Source organism: Macaca fascicularis, chromosome 20, assembly GCF_037993035.2.
Source record: "Macaca fascicularis isolate 582-1 chromosome 20, T2T-MFA8v1.1".
Lineage (NCBI taxonomy): Eukaryota > Metazoa > Chordata > Mammalia > Primates > Cercopithecidae > Macaca > Macaca fascicularis.
Genome location: NC_088394.1, coordinates 1,994,090 through 2,007,534, shown reverse-complemented (window position 1 = coordinate 2,007,534; position 13,445 = coordinate 1,994,090). Strand labels below are relative to the sequence as shown.

The 13,445-nt window shown below is 59.7% G+C and overlaps 1 protein-coding gene across 1 annotated transcript; it reads left to right on the top strand.

Moving 5' to 3' along the window:
* On the top strand, positions 1 to 1,193 carry LOC102132386 (putative serine protease 29). Its single transcript, XM_074028242.1, has 4 exons — positions 1 to 62; positions 226 to 406; positions 501 to 766; positions 1,105 to 1,193. The coding sequence occupies exons 1-4, from the start codon at positions 2 to 4 to the stop codon at positions 1,191 to 1,193; spliced, it is 597 nt and encodes a 198-aa protein (XP_073884343.1). The 5' UTR covers position 1.
* Positions 1,194 to 13,445: the final 12,252 nt, after the last annotated feature.

Genomic DNA, 13,445 nt, shown 5'->3' with positions numbered 1-13,445 from the left:
GATGCTGCTGGTGCTGTTCCTGGCCGTCTCCTCCCTGGGGAGCTGCAGCGCGGGGAGCCCAGGTGAGTCCCGACCCCACACAGCCCTCCCTTCCCAGGGGCTCTGCCACCCCTGACCCCAGGATCCAGGGCACACATGCACAGACCGGCTTCTCCCGAGGGCAGGTGCGGGGTGAGGTTCTGGTGGTACAGGCCGAGTTCCCTGACCTCCTCTCGGTGCTCCCAGTGCCCGTTCCCGAGAATGACCTGGTGGGCATCGTGGGGGGCCACAACGCCCCCCAGGGGAAGTGGCCGTGGCAGGTCAGCCTGAGGATCTACAGCTACCAGTGGGCCTCCTGGGTGCACATCTGCGGGGGCTCCCTCATCCACCCCCAGTGGGTGCTGACCGCCGCCCACTGCATTTTCCGGTGAGTCCTGGGCCGGGGACCCCAGCGAGGGGAGGTGGGAGTGGGGCCGCCGCAGACCAGGCCCCCTGAGCAGCCCGGGTCCATCCTCCCTCAGGAAGGACACCGACCCCTCCACCTACCGGATCCACGCCGGGGACGTGTATCTGTACGGGGGCCGGGGTCTGCTGAACGTCAGCCGGATCATTGTCCACCCCAACTACTCTGTCTTCTTCCTGGGGGCAGACATCGCCCTGCTGAAGCTGGCCACCAGTGTGAGGAAAACAAACACTCTCGCGCCGGTGGCTCTGCCGTCACAGTCTCTGGAGTTCACTGACAGTGACAACTGCTGGACCACAGGCTGGGGCAAGGTCGGCTTGTTCGGTGAGAAACAGAGGGACGCGGGACGGGCACACGTGGGGGTCCTGGGAGGCTCATGAAAGATTAGCGCTTGGTTTGCACATTCTGGGGTCTCTCTAGCTAGGGTTGGGGGGCAGGGTTCAGGTGAGCTACCCTAGGGATACAAGCTCATAAAACAGAGGGAGGAAATAAAATGAGCCTTTGGGGTGGGTGGGAGGAGGCAGCGACCGTGCTGTGCGTGTGTGTCTAGAACACGTATTTTATGCATATTCTCGTTGCAAGACATTTTCTTCATTTTGTGGAAAAGAAAATGGGTTCAAAGAGGGCACGAATTTACCCATCTGCCCATTCCTCCACTGAAGGTTTCAGAGACCCTGAGGCTTTCTTCATTTCCTGCTTCGGGCCTCTGTTCTTTGAAAGGCAATACCTGGTGCTGTTCCAGAGCGCATAGGTCCCGTCTCCCTTTTCTAGAGTGCGTGCGTGGATCCCGCCTCCCTTTTCTAGAGTGTGCGCATGGGTCGTGCCTCCGTTCGCTAGAATATGTGTGTAGGGTCCCATCTCCCTCTTCTCCCAATTTAAGAGGTATTGGTGGATGGGGGTGGTAGGGTGGTGGGGGGTGGGAGTGGGCGCGGTGACTCAAGTCTGTAATCTCAGCACTTTGGGAGGCCAAGGTAGGAGGATCACTTGAGCCTAGGAGTTCAAGACCAGCCTGGATAACACAGGGAGACCCCATCTCTACAAAGAATTAAGAGAAATATGGATTGGCCGGGCACAGTGGCTCACGCCTGTAATCCCAGCACTTTGGGAGGCCGAGGCAGGTGGATCACCTGAGGTCAGGAGTTTGACACTAGCCTGGCCAACATGGTGAAACCCTGACTCTACTAAAAACACAAAAAGTAGCCAGGCATGGTTGTGGGCACCTGTAATCCCAGCTACTCAGGAGGCTGAGGCAGGAGAATCGCTTGACCCTGGGAGGCAAAGATTGCCGTGAGCTGAGATTGCGCCCCTGCACTCCAGCCTGGGTGACGGGGCGAGACTCCATCTTAAAAAAAAAAAAAAAAATTAGCGGGGCATGGTGCTGCATGCCTGTGGTCCCGGCTACTTGGAAGGCTGAGGTTGGAGGATCGCTTGAGTGTTGCTGGAGCCTGGGAGGCGGAGGCTGCAAGGAGCTATGATTATGCCGCTGTACTCCACTCTGGCATTTCCATTCTGCGTTCTTGCAGCTTTAGAGGTTCTCCTCTTTGACTCCACCTTAGGCCGTGCAGGCTGAGCATCCCAGGTCCTGAGCTGAGGCTTGGGGTGGGGAGGGGTCCTGCCATGGTGCTGGCCGGGGGCCCCTCCTGAGCCGCTCCTGACACCCATGGTTGGTTTCTGCAGATATGCTGCCGCCTCCTTACCGCCTGCAGCAGGTGAAGGTCCCCACACTGAGCAACGCAGACTGTGAGCAGCAGATCCACGATGCTTTTCCCGGTGCTGGAGACAGAAAGTTCATCCAGGACGACATGATCTGTGCCGGCCGCATGGGCCGCCGCACCTGGAAGGTGACACCTGGCGCCTCTCTCCTGCCATCTCTTTTCTGTCTGCGGTTCTGAGGCTGGACTGGGATGAGCAGGGTCCTGGGTCTCTGGTCAAGCTGGGCCTTCCTTCTCCACAGGGTGACTCAGGTGGCCCCCTGGTCTGCAAGAAGAAAGGTACCTGGCTCCAGGCGGGAGTGGTGAGCTGGGGATTTTACAGTCATCAGCCCAGCATTGGCGTCTACACACGAGTCCAGACCTATGTGCCCTGGATCCTGCAGCAAATGCGCCTCTAAGCCCCGGGCCCCTCTCAGCTCTCTAAAATCCAGCTCATTCCTCGTCTCGGCCCCTCCGCTCCCTGCTCCTTCCAGCACCCACCTTCTCTGCTCCTCCATCCCACATAGTCCTCACTTCCCTCCGCCTTTTCAGACCTGCACCTTCCTCCCTCACACTGGGAGGAGGAGGCATGGAAGGTGCTTTGAATGGGGGTGAGGTTAGGGATGGAAGTCCTGGAGCCAGTTTGCAGTGTCGTCGCATTAAACTGTTAGGAAAGCAAACCAGAAGTGGCCAGTGTGTTCCCGAGTGTGGGTGCGGCTAGCGGGGCGGGGACTGGGGCTTCCTGATGCGGGTGCATCTGCTCTGGACCGTCGGGCTGTAGAAATGGCTGCTCCAGACCAGGCATTCACTGGTGGTGGGGGGAAATGATGGATGGGTGGCAAGAGCGGGGAAATATTCTCAGTGATGACTCTTCTCTTGGGGCCCAGCTCCCAGCCCAGCCCTCCACTAAAAGTACAGGTCAGCCTCATCACCAAAGTTCATTCATCTACCATCTATCTACCCACTGAATCCATCCACTCATCCAACCATGAATTCATCCATTCATCCATCCACCCACCCACCCACCCACTAATCCATCCATCCATCCATCCATCCATCCATCCATCCATCCATCCATCCACCCACCCACCCACCCACTAATCCATCCATCCATCCATCCATCCATCCATCCATCCATCCACCCACCCACCTACCCACCTATTGATCTATCCATCCACCCACCATCCACTAATCCATCCATCCATCCATCCATCCATCCATCCACCCGCCCACCCACCTACCCACCTATTGATCTATCCATCCACCCACCATCCACTAATCCATCCATCCATCCATCCATCCATCCATCCACCCGCCCACCCACCTACCTATTGATCTATCCATCCACCCATCCACCCACCATCCACTAATCCATCCATCCATCCATCCATCCATCCATCCATCCATCCATCCATTCATCCATCCACCCACCCACCCACTAATCCATCCATCCATCCATCCATCCATCCATCCACCCGCCCACCCACCTACCCACCTATTGATCTATCCATCCACCCACCATCCACTAATCCATCCATCCATCCATCCATCCATCCATCCATCCATCCACCCGCCCACCCACCTACCTATTGATCTATCCATCCACCCATCCACCCACCATCCACTAATCCATCCATCCATCCATCCATCCATCCATCCATCCATTCATCCATCCACCCACCCACCCACCCACTAATCCATCCATCCATCCATCCATCCATCCATTCATCCATCCACCCACCCACCCACCCACCTAATGATCTATCCATCCACCCACCATCCACTAATCCATCCATCCATCCATCCATCCATCCATCCATCCATCCATCCATCCATTCATCCATCCACCCACCCACCCACCTAATGATCTATCCATCCACCCACCATCCACTAATCCATCCATCCATCCATCCATCCATCCATCCATCCATTCATCCATCCACCCACCCACCCACCTAATGATCTATCCATCCACCCACCATCCACTAATCCATCCATCCATCCATCCATCCATCCATCCATCCATCCATCCATCCATTCATCCATCCACCCACCCACCCACCTACCTAATGATCTATCCATCCACCCACCATCCACTAATCCATCCATCCATCCATCCATCCATCCATCCATCCATCCATCCATCCATCCACCCACCTATATATTGATCTATCCATCCACCCATCCAGCCATCCATCCATTAGTCCATCCATTTGTCCATCCATCCATCCACTCATCCATCCACGTATCTATTGATCTATCCATCCACCCATCCACCCACCCACCCACTAATCTATCCACTTGTCCATCTGTCCATCTGTCTGTCCACCCACCCATCTAATGCACCCCTCTCTCCCCCCTCCCTTTTTCTAGGTCCATGCCATTATTGCAGGGGTTTGGGGTGCCTGGTCTGGGGCAGACTCCCTTCCCTCAGATAAGCAGCAGATAAAGCAAAGTCCACCCCTACAACCTCCCCCTGTCCCCACCCAGGGTTGCTCATCCCAGACCCTGCTGTAGCCCCAGGGCTGCCTTGCTGCTTCCTGGGACGCCCTGCTGATCTCTTGGACTTTTTTTTTTGGAGGAGGGGGTGCTTCTTTAAGTTCCTTCTCAGTCCCCTCCCATTCAAGCTCTTCTGAACCCCTGGGCAACTCCTCCACCCCTGAGAGAAATAACTGGCACCTGCAACCCTGCCCAGCCCTGCCCAGTGCCCACCTGCAGCCCTGCCCAGCCCTGCCCAGTGCCCACCTGCAGCCCTGCCCAGCCCTGACCAGTGCCCACCTGCAGCCCTGCTCAGTGCCCACCTGCAGCCCTGCCCAGTGCCCTGCCCAGTGCCCACCTGCAGCCCTGCCCAGCCCTGCCCAGTGCCCACCTGCAGCCCTGCCCAGTGCCCACCTGCAGCCCTGCCCAGTGCCCTGCCCAGTGCCCACCTGCAGCCCTGCCCAGTGCCCTGCCCAGTGCCCACCTGCAGCCCTGCCCAGCCCTGCCCAGTGCCCACCTGCAGCCCTGCCCAGTGCCCTGCCCAGGGCCCGCCTGCAGCCCTGCCCAGTGCCCACCTGCAGCCCTGCCCAGTGCCCTGCCCAGTGCCCACCTGCAGCCCTGCCCAGTGCCCACCTGCAGCCCTGCCCAGTGCCCTGCCCAGTGCCCACCTGCAGCCCTGCCCAGTGCCCTGCCCAGTGCCCACCTGCAGCCCTGCCCAGTGCCCTGCCCAGTGCCCACCTGCAGCCCTGCCCAGCCCTGCCCAGTGCCCGCCTGCAGCCCTGCCCAGCCCTGCCCAGTGCCCACCTGCAGCCCTGCCCAGTGCCCACCTGCAGCCCTGCCCAGCCCTGCCCAGTGCCCACCTGCAGCCCTGCCCAGTGCCCACCTGCAGCCCTGCCCAGCCCTGCCCAGTGCCCACCTGCAGCCATGCCCAGCCCTGCCCAGTGCCCACCTGCAGCCCTGCCCAGTGCCCTGCCCAGTGCCCACCTGCAGCCCTGCCCAGCCCTGCCCAGTGCCCACCTGCAGCCCTGCCCAGTGCCCTGCCCAGTGCCCACCTGCAGCCCTGCCCAGCCCTGCCCAGTGCCCACCTGCAGCCCTGCCCAGCCCTGCCCAGTGCCCACCTGCAGCCCTGCCCAGTGCCCTGCCCAGTGCCCACCTGCAGCCCTGCCCAGCCCTGCCCAGTGCCCACCTGCAGCCATGCCCAGCCCTGCCCAGTGCCCACCTGCAGCCCTGCCCAGTGCCCTGCCCAGTGCCCACCTGCAGCCCTGCCCAGCCCTGCCCAGTGCCCACCTGCAGCCCTGCCCAGTGCCCTGCCCAGTGCCCACCTGCAGCCCTGCCCAGCCCTGCCCAGTGCCCACCTGCAGCCCTGCCCAGCCCTGCCCAGTGCCCACCTGCAGCCCTGCCCAGTGCCCTGCCCAGTGCCCACCTGCAGCCCTGCCCAGCCCTGCCCAGTGCCCACCTGCAGCCCTGCCCAGCCCTGCCCAGTGCCCACCTGCAGCCCTGCCCAGTGCCCTGCCCAGTGCCCACCTGCAGCCCTGCCCAGCCCTGCCCAGTGCCCACCTGCAGCCCTGCCCAGTGCCCACCTGCAGCCCTGCCCAGTGCCCTGCCCAGTGCCCACCTGCAGCCCTGCCCAGCCCTGCCCAGTGCCCACCTGCAGCCCTGCCCAGTGCCCACCTGCAGCCCTGCCCAGTGCCCTGCCCAGTGCCCACCTGCAGCCCTGCCCAGTGCCCTGCCCAGTGCCCACCTGCAGCCCTGCCCAGCCCTGCCCAGTGCCCACCTGCAGCCCTGCCCAGTGCCCTGCCCAGGGCCCGCCTGCAGCCCTGCCCAGTGCCCACCTGCAGCCCTGCCCAGTGCCCTGCCCAGTGCCCACCTGCAGCCCTGCCCAGTGCCCACCTGCAGCCCTGCCCAGTGCCCTGCCCAGTGCCCACCTGCAGCCCTGCCCAGTGCCCTGCCCAGTGCCCACCTGCAGCCCTGCCCAGTGCCCTGCCCAGTGCCCACCTGCAGCCCTGCCCAGCCCTGCCCAGTGCCCGCCTGCAGCCCTGCCCAGCCCTGCCCAGTGCCCACCTGCAGCCCTGCCCAGTGCCCACCTGCAGCCCTGCCCAGCCCTGCCCAGTGCCCACCTGCAGCCCTGCCCAGTGCCCACCTGCAGCCCTGCCCAGCCCTGCCCAGTGCCCACCTGCAGCCATGCCCAGCCCTGCCCAGTGCCCACCTGCAGCCCTGCCCAGTGCCCTGCCCAGTGCCCACCTGCAGCCCTGCCCAGCCCTGCCCAGTGCCCACCTGCAGCCCTGCCCAGTGCCCTGCCCAGTGCCCACCTGCAGCCCTGCCCAGCCCTGCCCAGTGCCCACCTGCAGCCCTGCCCAGCCCTGCCCAGTGCCCACCTGCAGCCCTGCCCAGTGCCCTGCCCAGTGCCCACCTGCAGCCCTGCCCAGCCCTGCCCAGTGCCCACCTGCAGCCCTGCCCAGTGCCCTGCCCAGTGCCCACCTGCAGCCCTGCCCAGCCCTGCCCAGTGCCCACCTGCAGCCCTGCCCAGTGCCCTGCCCAGTGCCCACCTGCAGCCCTGCCCAGCCCTGCCCAGTGCCCACCTGCAGCCCTGCCCAGCCCTGCCCAGTGCCCACCTGCAGCCCTGCCCAGCCCTGCCCAGTGCCCACCTGCAGCCCTGCCCAGCCCTGCCCAGTGCCCACGGCATCTCCAGGGTTCTGCACGGGAGGCTTCTGGGGAAACCCAAGCAAGGGTGACATCCGTAGTTGCCGGGCCACTGTTTGCTCAGGGGCACTGGAGCATTTAGCACTAAGACTTCCCATATGGCCGCCCTGTGCCCACCTCGCAGAAGCTCTGGGACCAGCACCGGGTCAGGGAGGCTGCTGGGCTGTAACAGGGCACCAGGCATCCTCAACCTGAGATGGGGAAATCTTCATTCTCCTTTCTCTTGTACCCCCCACCCCCAAGGTGAGGGCCAGGTGAGGCTGAGGAGGCCCCTGAGCACGAAGGGGCCGCCGCACTCTCCTGCTGGAGAAAGCGGCTGCACAGAGAAGCCGGCCCGGGAGCAGGTCTGGGTCTGGTCCCTTCTGGCTTCACACTGTGAATAAAGCAGCAGGAATCTTGTCTCTCCTGGCAGGTTTCTCCCACCGCACCCGGAGAGAACCACACGGGGCAAGGGCTGGATGCCTGGGCTCCCCGACAGAGAGGAGGGGCCTCTGTATTCAGACAGTGGGGTGCGGGGGGCAGATCAGGGACGGAACAGGACTATGGTGAGGGCCCCTGTGCCTAAGGCAGGATGCAGCCTGGACAACGGCACAGAGCCCACTACCCACAGGTCATTTTGCAACATTGCAGTGGGAGCCAGAGCCAGGTGGGTGCTGTGGCAGCTGGCAGTGTGCCAACCGTCCAGAGGCCCAAAGACCTGGGCCAGGGCCAGGAGTGAGTCTGCAGGCCCTTCACCCACATCACCTGACACACAATGGCTGTCCCCAGCACCCTCACTCACGTCACTGCTACACGATGGCCATCCCCAGCACCCTCGCCCACGTCACCTGCTACACGATGGCCGTCCCCGGCACCCTCACCCACGTCACCTGCTACACGATGGCCATCCCCGGCACCCTCACTCACATCACCTGCTACACGATGGCCGTTCCCGGCACCCTCACCCACGTCACCTGCTACACGATGGCCGTCTCCGGCACCCTCACTCACATCACCTGCTACACGATGGCCGTCTCCGGCACCCTCACCCATGTCACCTGCTACACGATGGCCGTCTCCGGCACCCTCACTCACATCACCTGCTACACGATGGCCGTCCCTGGCACCCTCACTCACATCACCTGCTACACAATGGCTGTCCCCAGCACCCTCACTCACATCACTGCTACACGATGGCCGTCCCCGGCACCCTCACCCACGTCACCTGCTACACGATGGCCGTCCCCGGCACCCTCGCCCACGTCACCTGCTACACGATGGCCGTCCCCAGCACCCTCACCCACGTCACCTGCTACACGATGGCTGTCCCTGGCACCCTCGCCCACGTCACCTGCTACAGGATGGCCGTCCCCGGCACCCTCGCCCACGTCACCTGCTACACGATGGCCGTCCCTGGCACCCTCGCCCACATCACCTGCTACACGATGGCCGTCTCCGGCACCCTCACTCACATCACCTGCTACACGATGGCCGTCCCCGGCACCCTCACCCACGTCACCTGCTACACGATGGCCATCCCCGGCACCCTCACCCACGTCACCTGCTACACGATGGCCGTCCCTGGCACCCTCACCCACGTCACCTGCTACACGATGGCCGTCTCCGGCACCCTCACTCACATCACCTGCTACACGATGGACGTCCCCGGCACCCTCACCCATGTCACCTGCTACACGATGGCTGTTCCCGGGCCCTGCCACAGGGACAAAGGGGCCACCCTGATGAGACGGGAATCTCACTGTTATCCCCCCTGCTCATAGAGGATGCAGGCCCACGGAGGTGTCCTGTGCCTGTCCGTGGGTCATCTCAGTGCTGTGACCCACCCTCTGCTTGGTCTGACAGCCTCTGGACAGCCTCTGGGCAGAGCCACGCCCCACAGGGACAGGCCGAGGGTGCCTGCCACTGCATTCTTCCCACTGCTGTGCCAGGAAGGCCTGGGATCTGTCCGCTCCTCATGTCCACCACATGTGCCCCGAGCCTCATTTCACGACGCTCTGGGCCACACTGCCATGTCCAGCTAATATTTAAATTTTTGGTAGAGACCAGGTCTCACTATTTTGCTCAGGCTGGTCTCATACTTCTTGGCTCAAGCAATCCTCGCACACTCGGCCTCCCAGCGTATTGGAATTACAGGTGTGAGCCACTGCACCTGGCCAATTCTCTCAACTTTTTTATTTTTAAATTTTTGTGGGTACATAGTTGTGTATATATCTATCTTGCATGGTTTTATGTGAGACTTATACTAAATCTTCAAGGAACAGATAATCCCCATTTCAAACAAACTCTTCCAGAGACTAGAAAAAAGAGGCCAATGTCCTGACTGATCAGAGTTGATGAGTGTCGCCTGCAGGACAAGCCTAGACTAATAGAACACAGGAAAACTTCAGGCTGAATTCACTTACGAACACTGATTCAAACATCCCCCCAATTCATTAACAAGCTGACTCAGAAAATGTACTCAGAATTACAGGAAAACCTAATCAGGTCTAAATCAGGTTGGTTTAACGCTTGGGAAATCTAACCATCTAATTTGTCAGTTAACGGAGCAGAGATAAACCACCTTTGATAATCTAATTGATAAGCATCTGACTCTTTTGGTTGATAAATTCAACCACCAACTGCAATAAAACTCTTAGCAAATTTAGGGGGATCTCATCCAAGCCCACAGCAAATGTCCTACTTAACAGTGGACCTCGGGAAGCCCCTCCTGTGAGTGAGGGACGGGTAGGGACCACCACCCCTCCTTCTGCCCAGCTCAGTGCAGGCAGCCCCAGGCAGCACATATGTGAAGAGAAACAGGCTGGGCGCAGCGCCTCACGCCTGTCATCCCAGCTACTCGGGAGGCCAAGGCAGGCAGATCACCTGAGGTCAGGGGTTCGAGATCAGCCTGGCCAACATGGTAAAACCCTGCCTCTACTAAAAATATGAAAATTAGACAGGCGTGGTGGCACATGCCTGTAATCCCAGCTACTTGGGAGGCTGAGGCAGGAGAATTGCTTGAACCTGGTGTAGTGGAGGTTACAGTGAGCCAAGATCGTGCCACTGCATTCCAGCCTGGGCGTGAAGAGTGAGACTCTGTCTCAAACAAACAAAAACAGAAAAACAAAATGAAACAAAAACCAAAGAGAAAGGAACAAGCAGTGTCAGGACTGGAAAGGAAGGGAAAGGGCTGCAGTGTCTGCCCACAATGCGGTGATCTTCATAGACCATCCAAGGTCACCTGCAGACAGTATCAGGGGCACAAGCGCAGTGAGGCAGCAGACTCACGTCAGTGCAAGACCAACAGCTGGCGATACACAGGGCTTCCCGGCCGGGCGCGGTGGTCACGCCTGTAATCCCAGCACTTTTGGAGGCCGAGGCAGGAGCACGGATGGAGCCAAAGCATTCAAGACCAGCCTGGGCAACATAGTGAGTCTATCTCTATAAAAACATTTGTTTTAAGCCATGCAGAGCCTGGGCAACACAGCAAGACCCCATCTCTACAAAAAATACAAAAATTAGCCAGGCGTGATGGTGTGCACCTGTAGTCTCAGTTACTCAGGAGGCTGAGGCAGGAGGATCATTTGAGCCTAGGAACTTCAGGCTATAGTGAACCAAGATCTTGCCATTGCACTCCAGCCTGGACAACAGAGCAAAGCCCTGTGTCAAAAAAAAAAAAAAAAAAAAAAAAAAAAAGTTTTTATAATTGTATTGGCTCCAATGTCTGTTGAAGAAAACTGCTTTTGTTCATTTAAAGCCCTAAGCAAAACTTGTCATCAGAAACGAAATTTACCCACTAACTTCTGAAGATTCACCTACTGACCACCCTCATGGACCTCCTACACGGGAGCTCCCTGACAGGAGTGTCCTCTAGACACAAATCGTCTTGCTGGCCGGGAAGACACCAAAACCCTTGGTTTAGTTTTCCCTCCACACCAGCTGTGGCGGTGAAAGAAAGACAGAGATTTTGTTGGATTTAAGTTGAAAGCACAATATGAAGTCTCCTGATTTCAGAAGAGAAAGGGCCACCGTATCCAAGACCATGTGAGGAAAAAATAACAAGGAAGAGAGCCCCGCCCACCAGAAACGGCGACAAATCTGTCATCGGCCCAGGGACGGAAAACGACTCCCAGGCTGGTCCCCACATTCCACCTGCCCCAACCCCAGAGCCAGCTCCTCCCTGGGCTCCACTGTGGTTCCCGGGGGCTCGATTCCAGCCCATCCCAATATCCAGTGATGTTTATTATTATTATAATTTTGAGACGGAGTCTCGCTCTGTCACCCAGGCTGGAGTGCAGTGTTGTGGTCATAGCTCCCTGCTCAACTTCCTGGGATCAAGTGATCCTCCTGCCTCAGCCTCCCCAGTAACTGGGACTACAGGTGCATACCCCCACACCCTGCCAATTTTATTGATTTTTTTTTGTAGAGATGGAGTCTCACTTTGCTACCCAGGCTGGTCTTGAACTCTTGGGCTCAAGCGATTCTCCTGCCTCAGCCTCCCAAAGTGCTGGGATTACAGGCGTGAGCCACTGCACCCAGATGCCAACAGTAAGTGTTACTGACATCTTTCTACTCGGTCTTTTCTTTTTTCTTTCTTTTTTTTTGAGACGGAGTCTTGCTCTGCTGCCCAGGCTGGAGTGTAATGGACGATCTTAGTTCACTGCAACCTCCACTTTCCAGGTTCAAGCGATTCTCTTGCCTCAACCTCCCAAGTAGCTGGGATTACAGGTGCCCGCCACCATGCTCAGGTAATTTTTGTATTTTTAGTAGAGACGGGGTTTCGCCGTGTTGGGGCAGACTGGTCTCAAACTGCTGACCTCAAGTTATCTGCCTGCCTCAGCTTCCCAAAGTGCTGAGATGACAGGCATGAGCCACGGTGAGCAGCCTGCACCCCATCTCTCATCACTTGTATCAGTGCCCTGGGGCTGCTACACAAAGTGCTGCACACTGAGGGGCAGAATCTTATTCTCTCTCAATCCTGGAGTGTCAGCAGGGCTGCTTGCTCCAGAGGCTTGGAGGGAGGGGCCGCTCCGTGCCTGTCTCCTCGTGTCCGGTGTTGCTGGCTGTCCTTGGCTTGTGGCCACATCACTCCCATCCCTGCCTGTCTTCCCTGGCCTTCCTCCACCGCTCTAGGTCTCAACCCCCTTCTCCTTTCTCTTATAAGGATGCCTGTCGTTGGATTTAGGGCCCACCCTAATTCCAGGATGATCTCATCTTGACATCCTTAATTACATAATTAATTCTATCTGCAAAAACCAATTTCCCTATAAAGTCACGTTCACAGGTCCCGGGCCTCAGGTGAATGTGTGTTTTCGGCAAATGCAGTTCACCTTGCCACGGCACCTGGCTCCCGACCCCCGAGGTATTTTCCTCCTTCACCTGCACGTCCTGTAGGAGCCTCTCTGTGCAGACACAGCACTGGGCAACTTCCAGAACCTTCTCCACACAACAATGCCCAATTTTCGTCGACCTCACACGATTCCAAGTATAAAGCACCGAATAAAAGATGAAAGTGTCACCTGCATCTAGTGAGAATGCGACGTTCTGGCCTCCGCACAGGGCGAGCTTGGCTCACCCAGCCTAGACTCAGCGGGGCCCCGAGGGCTCCTGGGCCTCTCCCAGGCGAGCTTGGCTCACCCAGCCTGGACTTAGCGGGGGCCCGAGGGCTCCTGGGCCTCTCCCAGGCGAGCTTGGCTCACTCAGCCTGGACTCAGCGGGGCCCCGAGGGCTCCTGGGCCTCTCCCTGGCGAGCTTGGCTCACCCAGCCTGGACTCAGCGGGGGCCCGAGGGCTCCTGGGCCTCTCCCAGGCGAGCTTGGCTCACCCAGCCTGGACTTAGCGGGGGCCCGAGGGCTCCTGGGCCTCTCCCAGGCGAGCTTGGCTCACCCAGCCTGGACTCAGCGGGGGCCCGAGGGCTCCTGGGCCTCTCCCAGGCGAGCTTGGCTCACCCAGCCTGGACTTAGCGGGGGCCCGAGGGCTCCTGGGCCTCTCTCGCCTATCCCCCACAGCCCAGGATCCCTGTCTGCAGGCTCCAGGCCTCCCTGGAGGCCCTGGCCATGCTTGCCCCGCGGCCCTCAGACTGGCTGCGCTTTGCGGATCTTGGCTGGTTCAGGGCTGGTGCTGTCCCCGCCTTACCTGGGCCTCCTGGACCCTGCC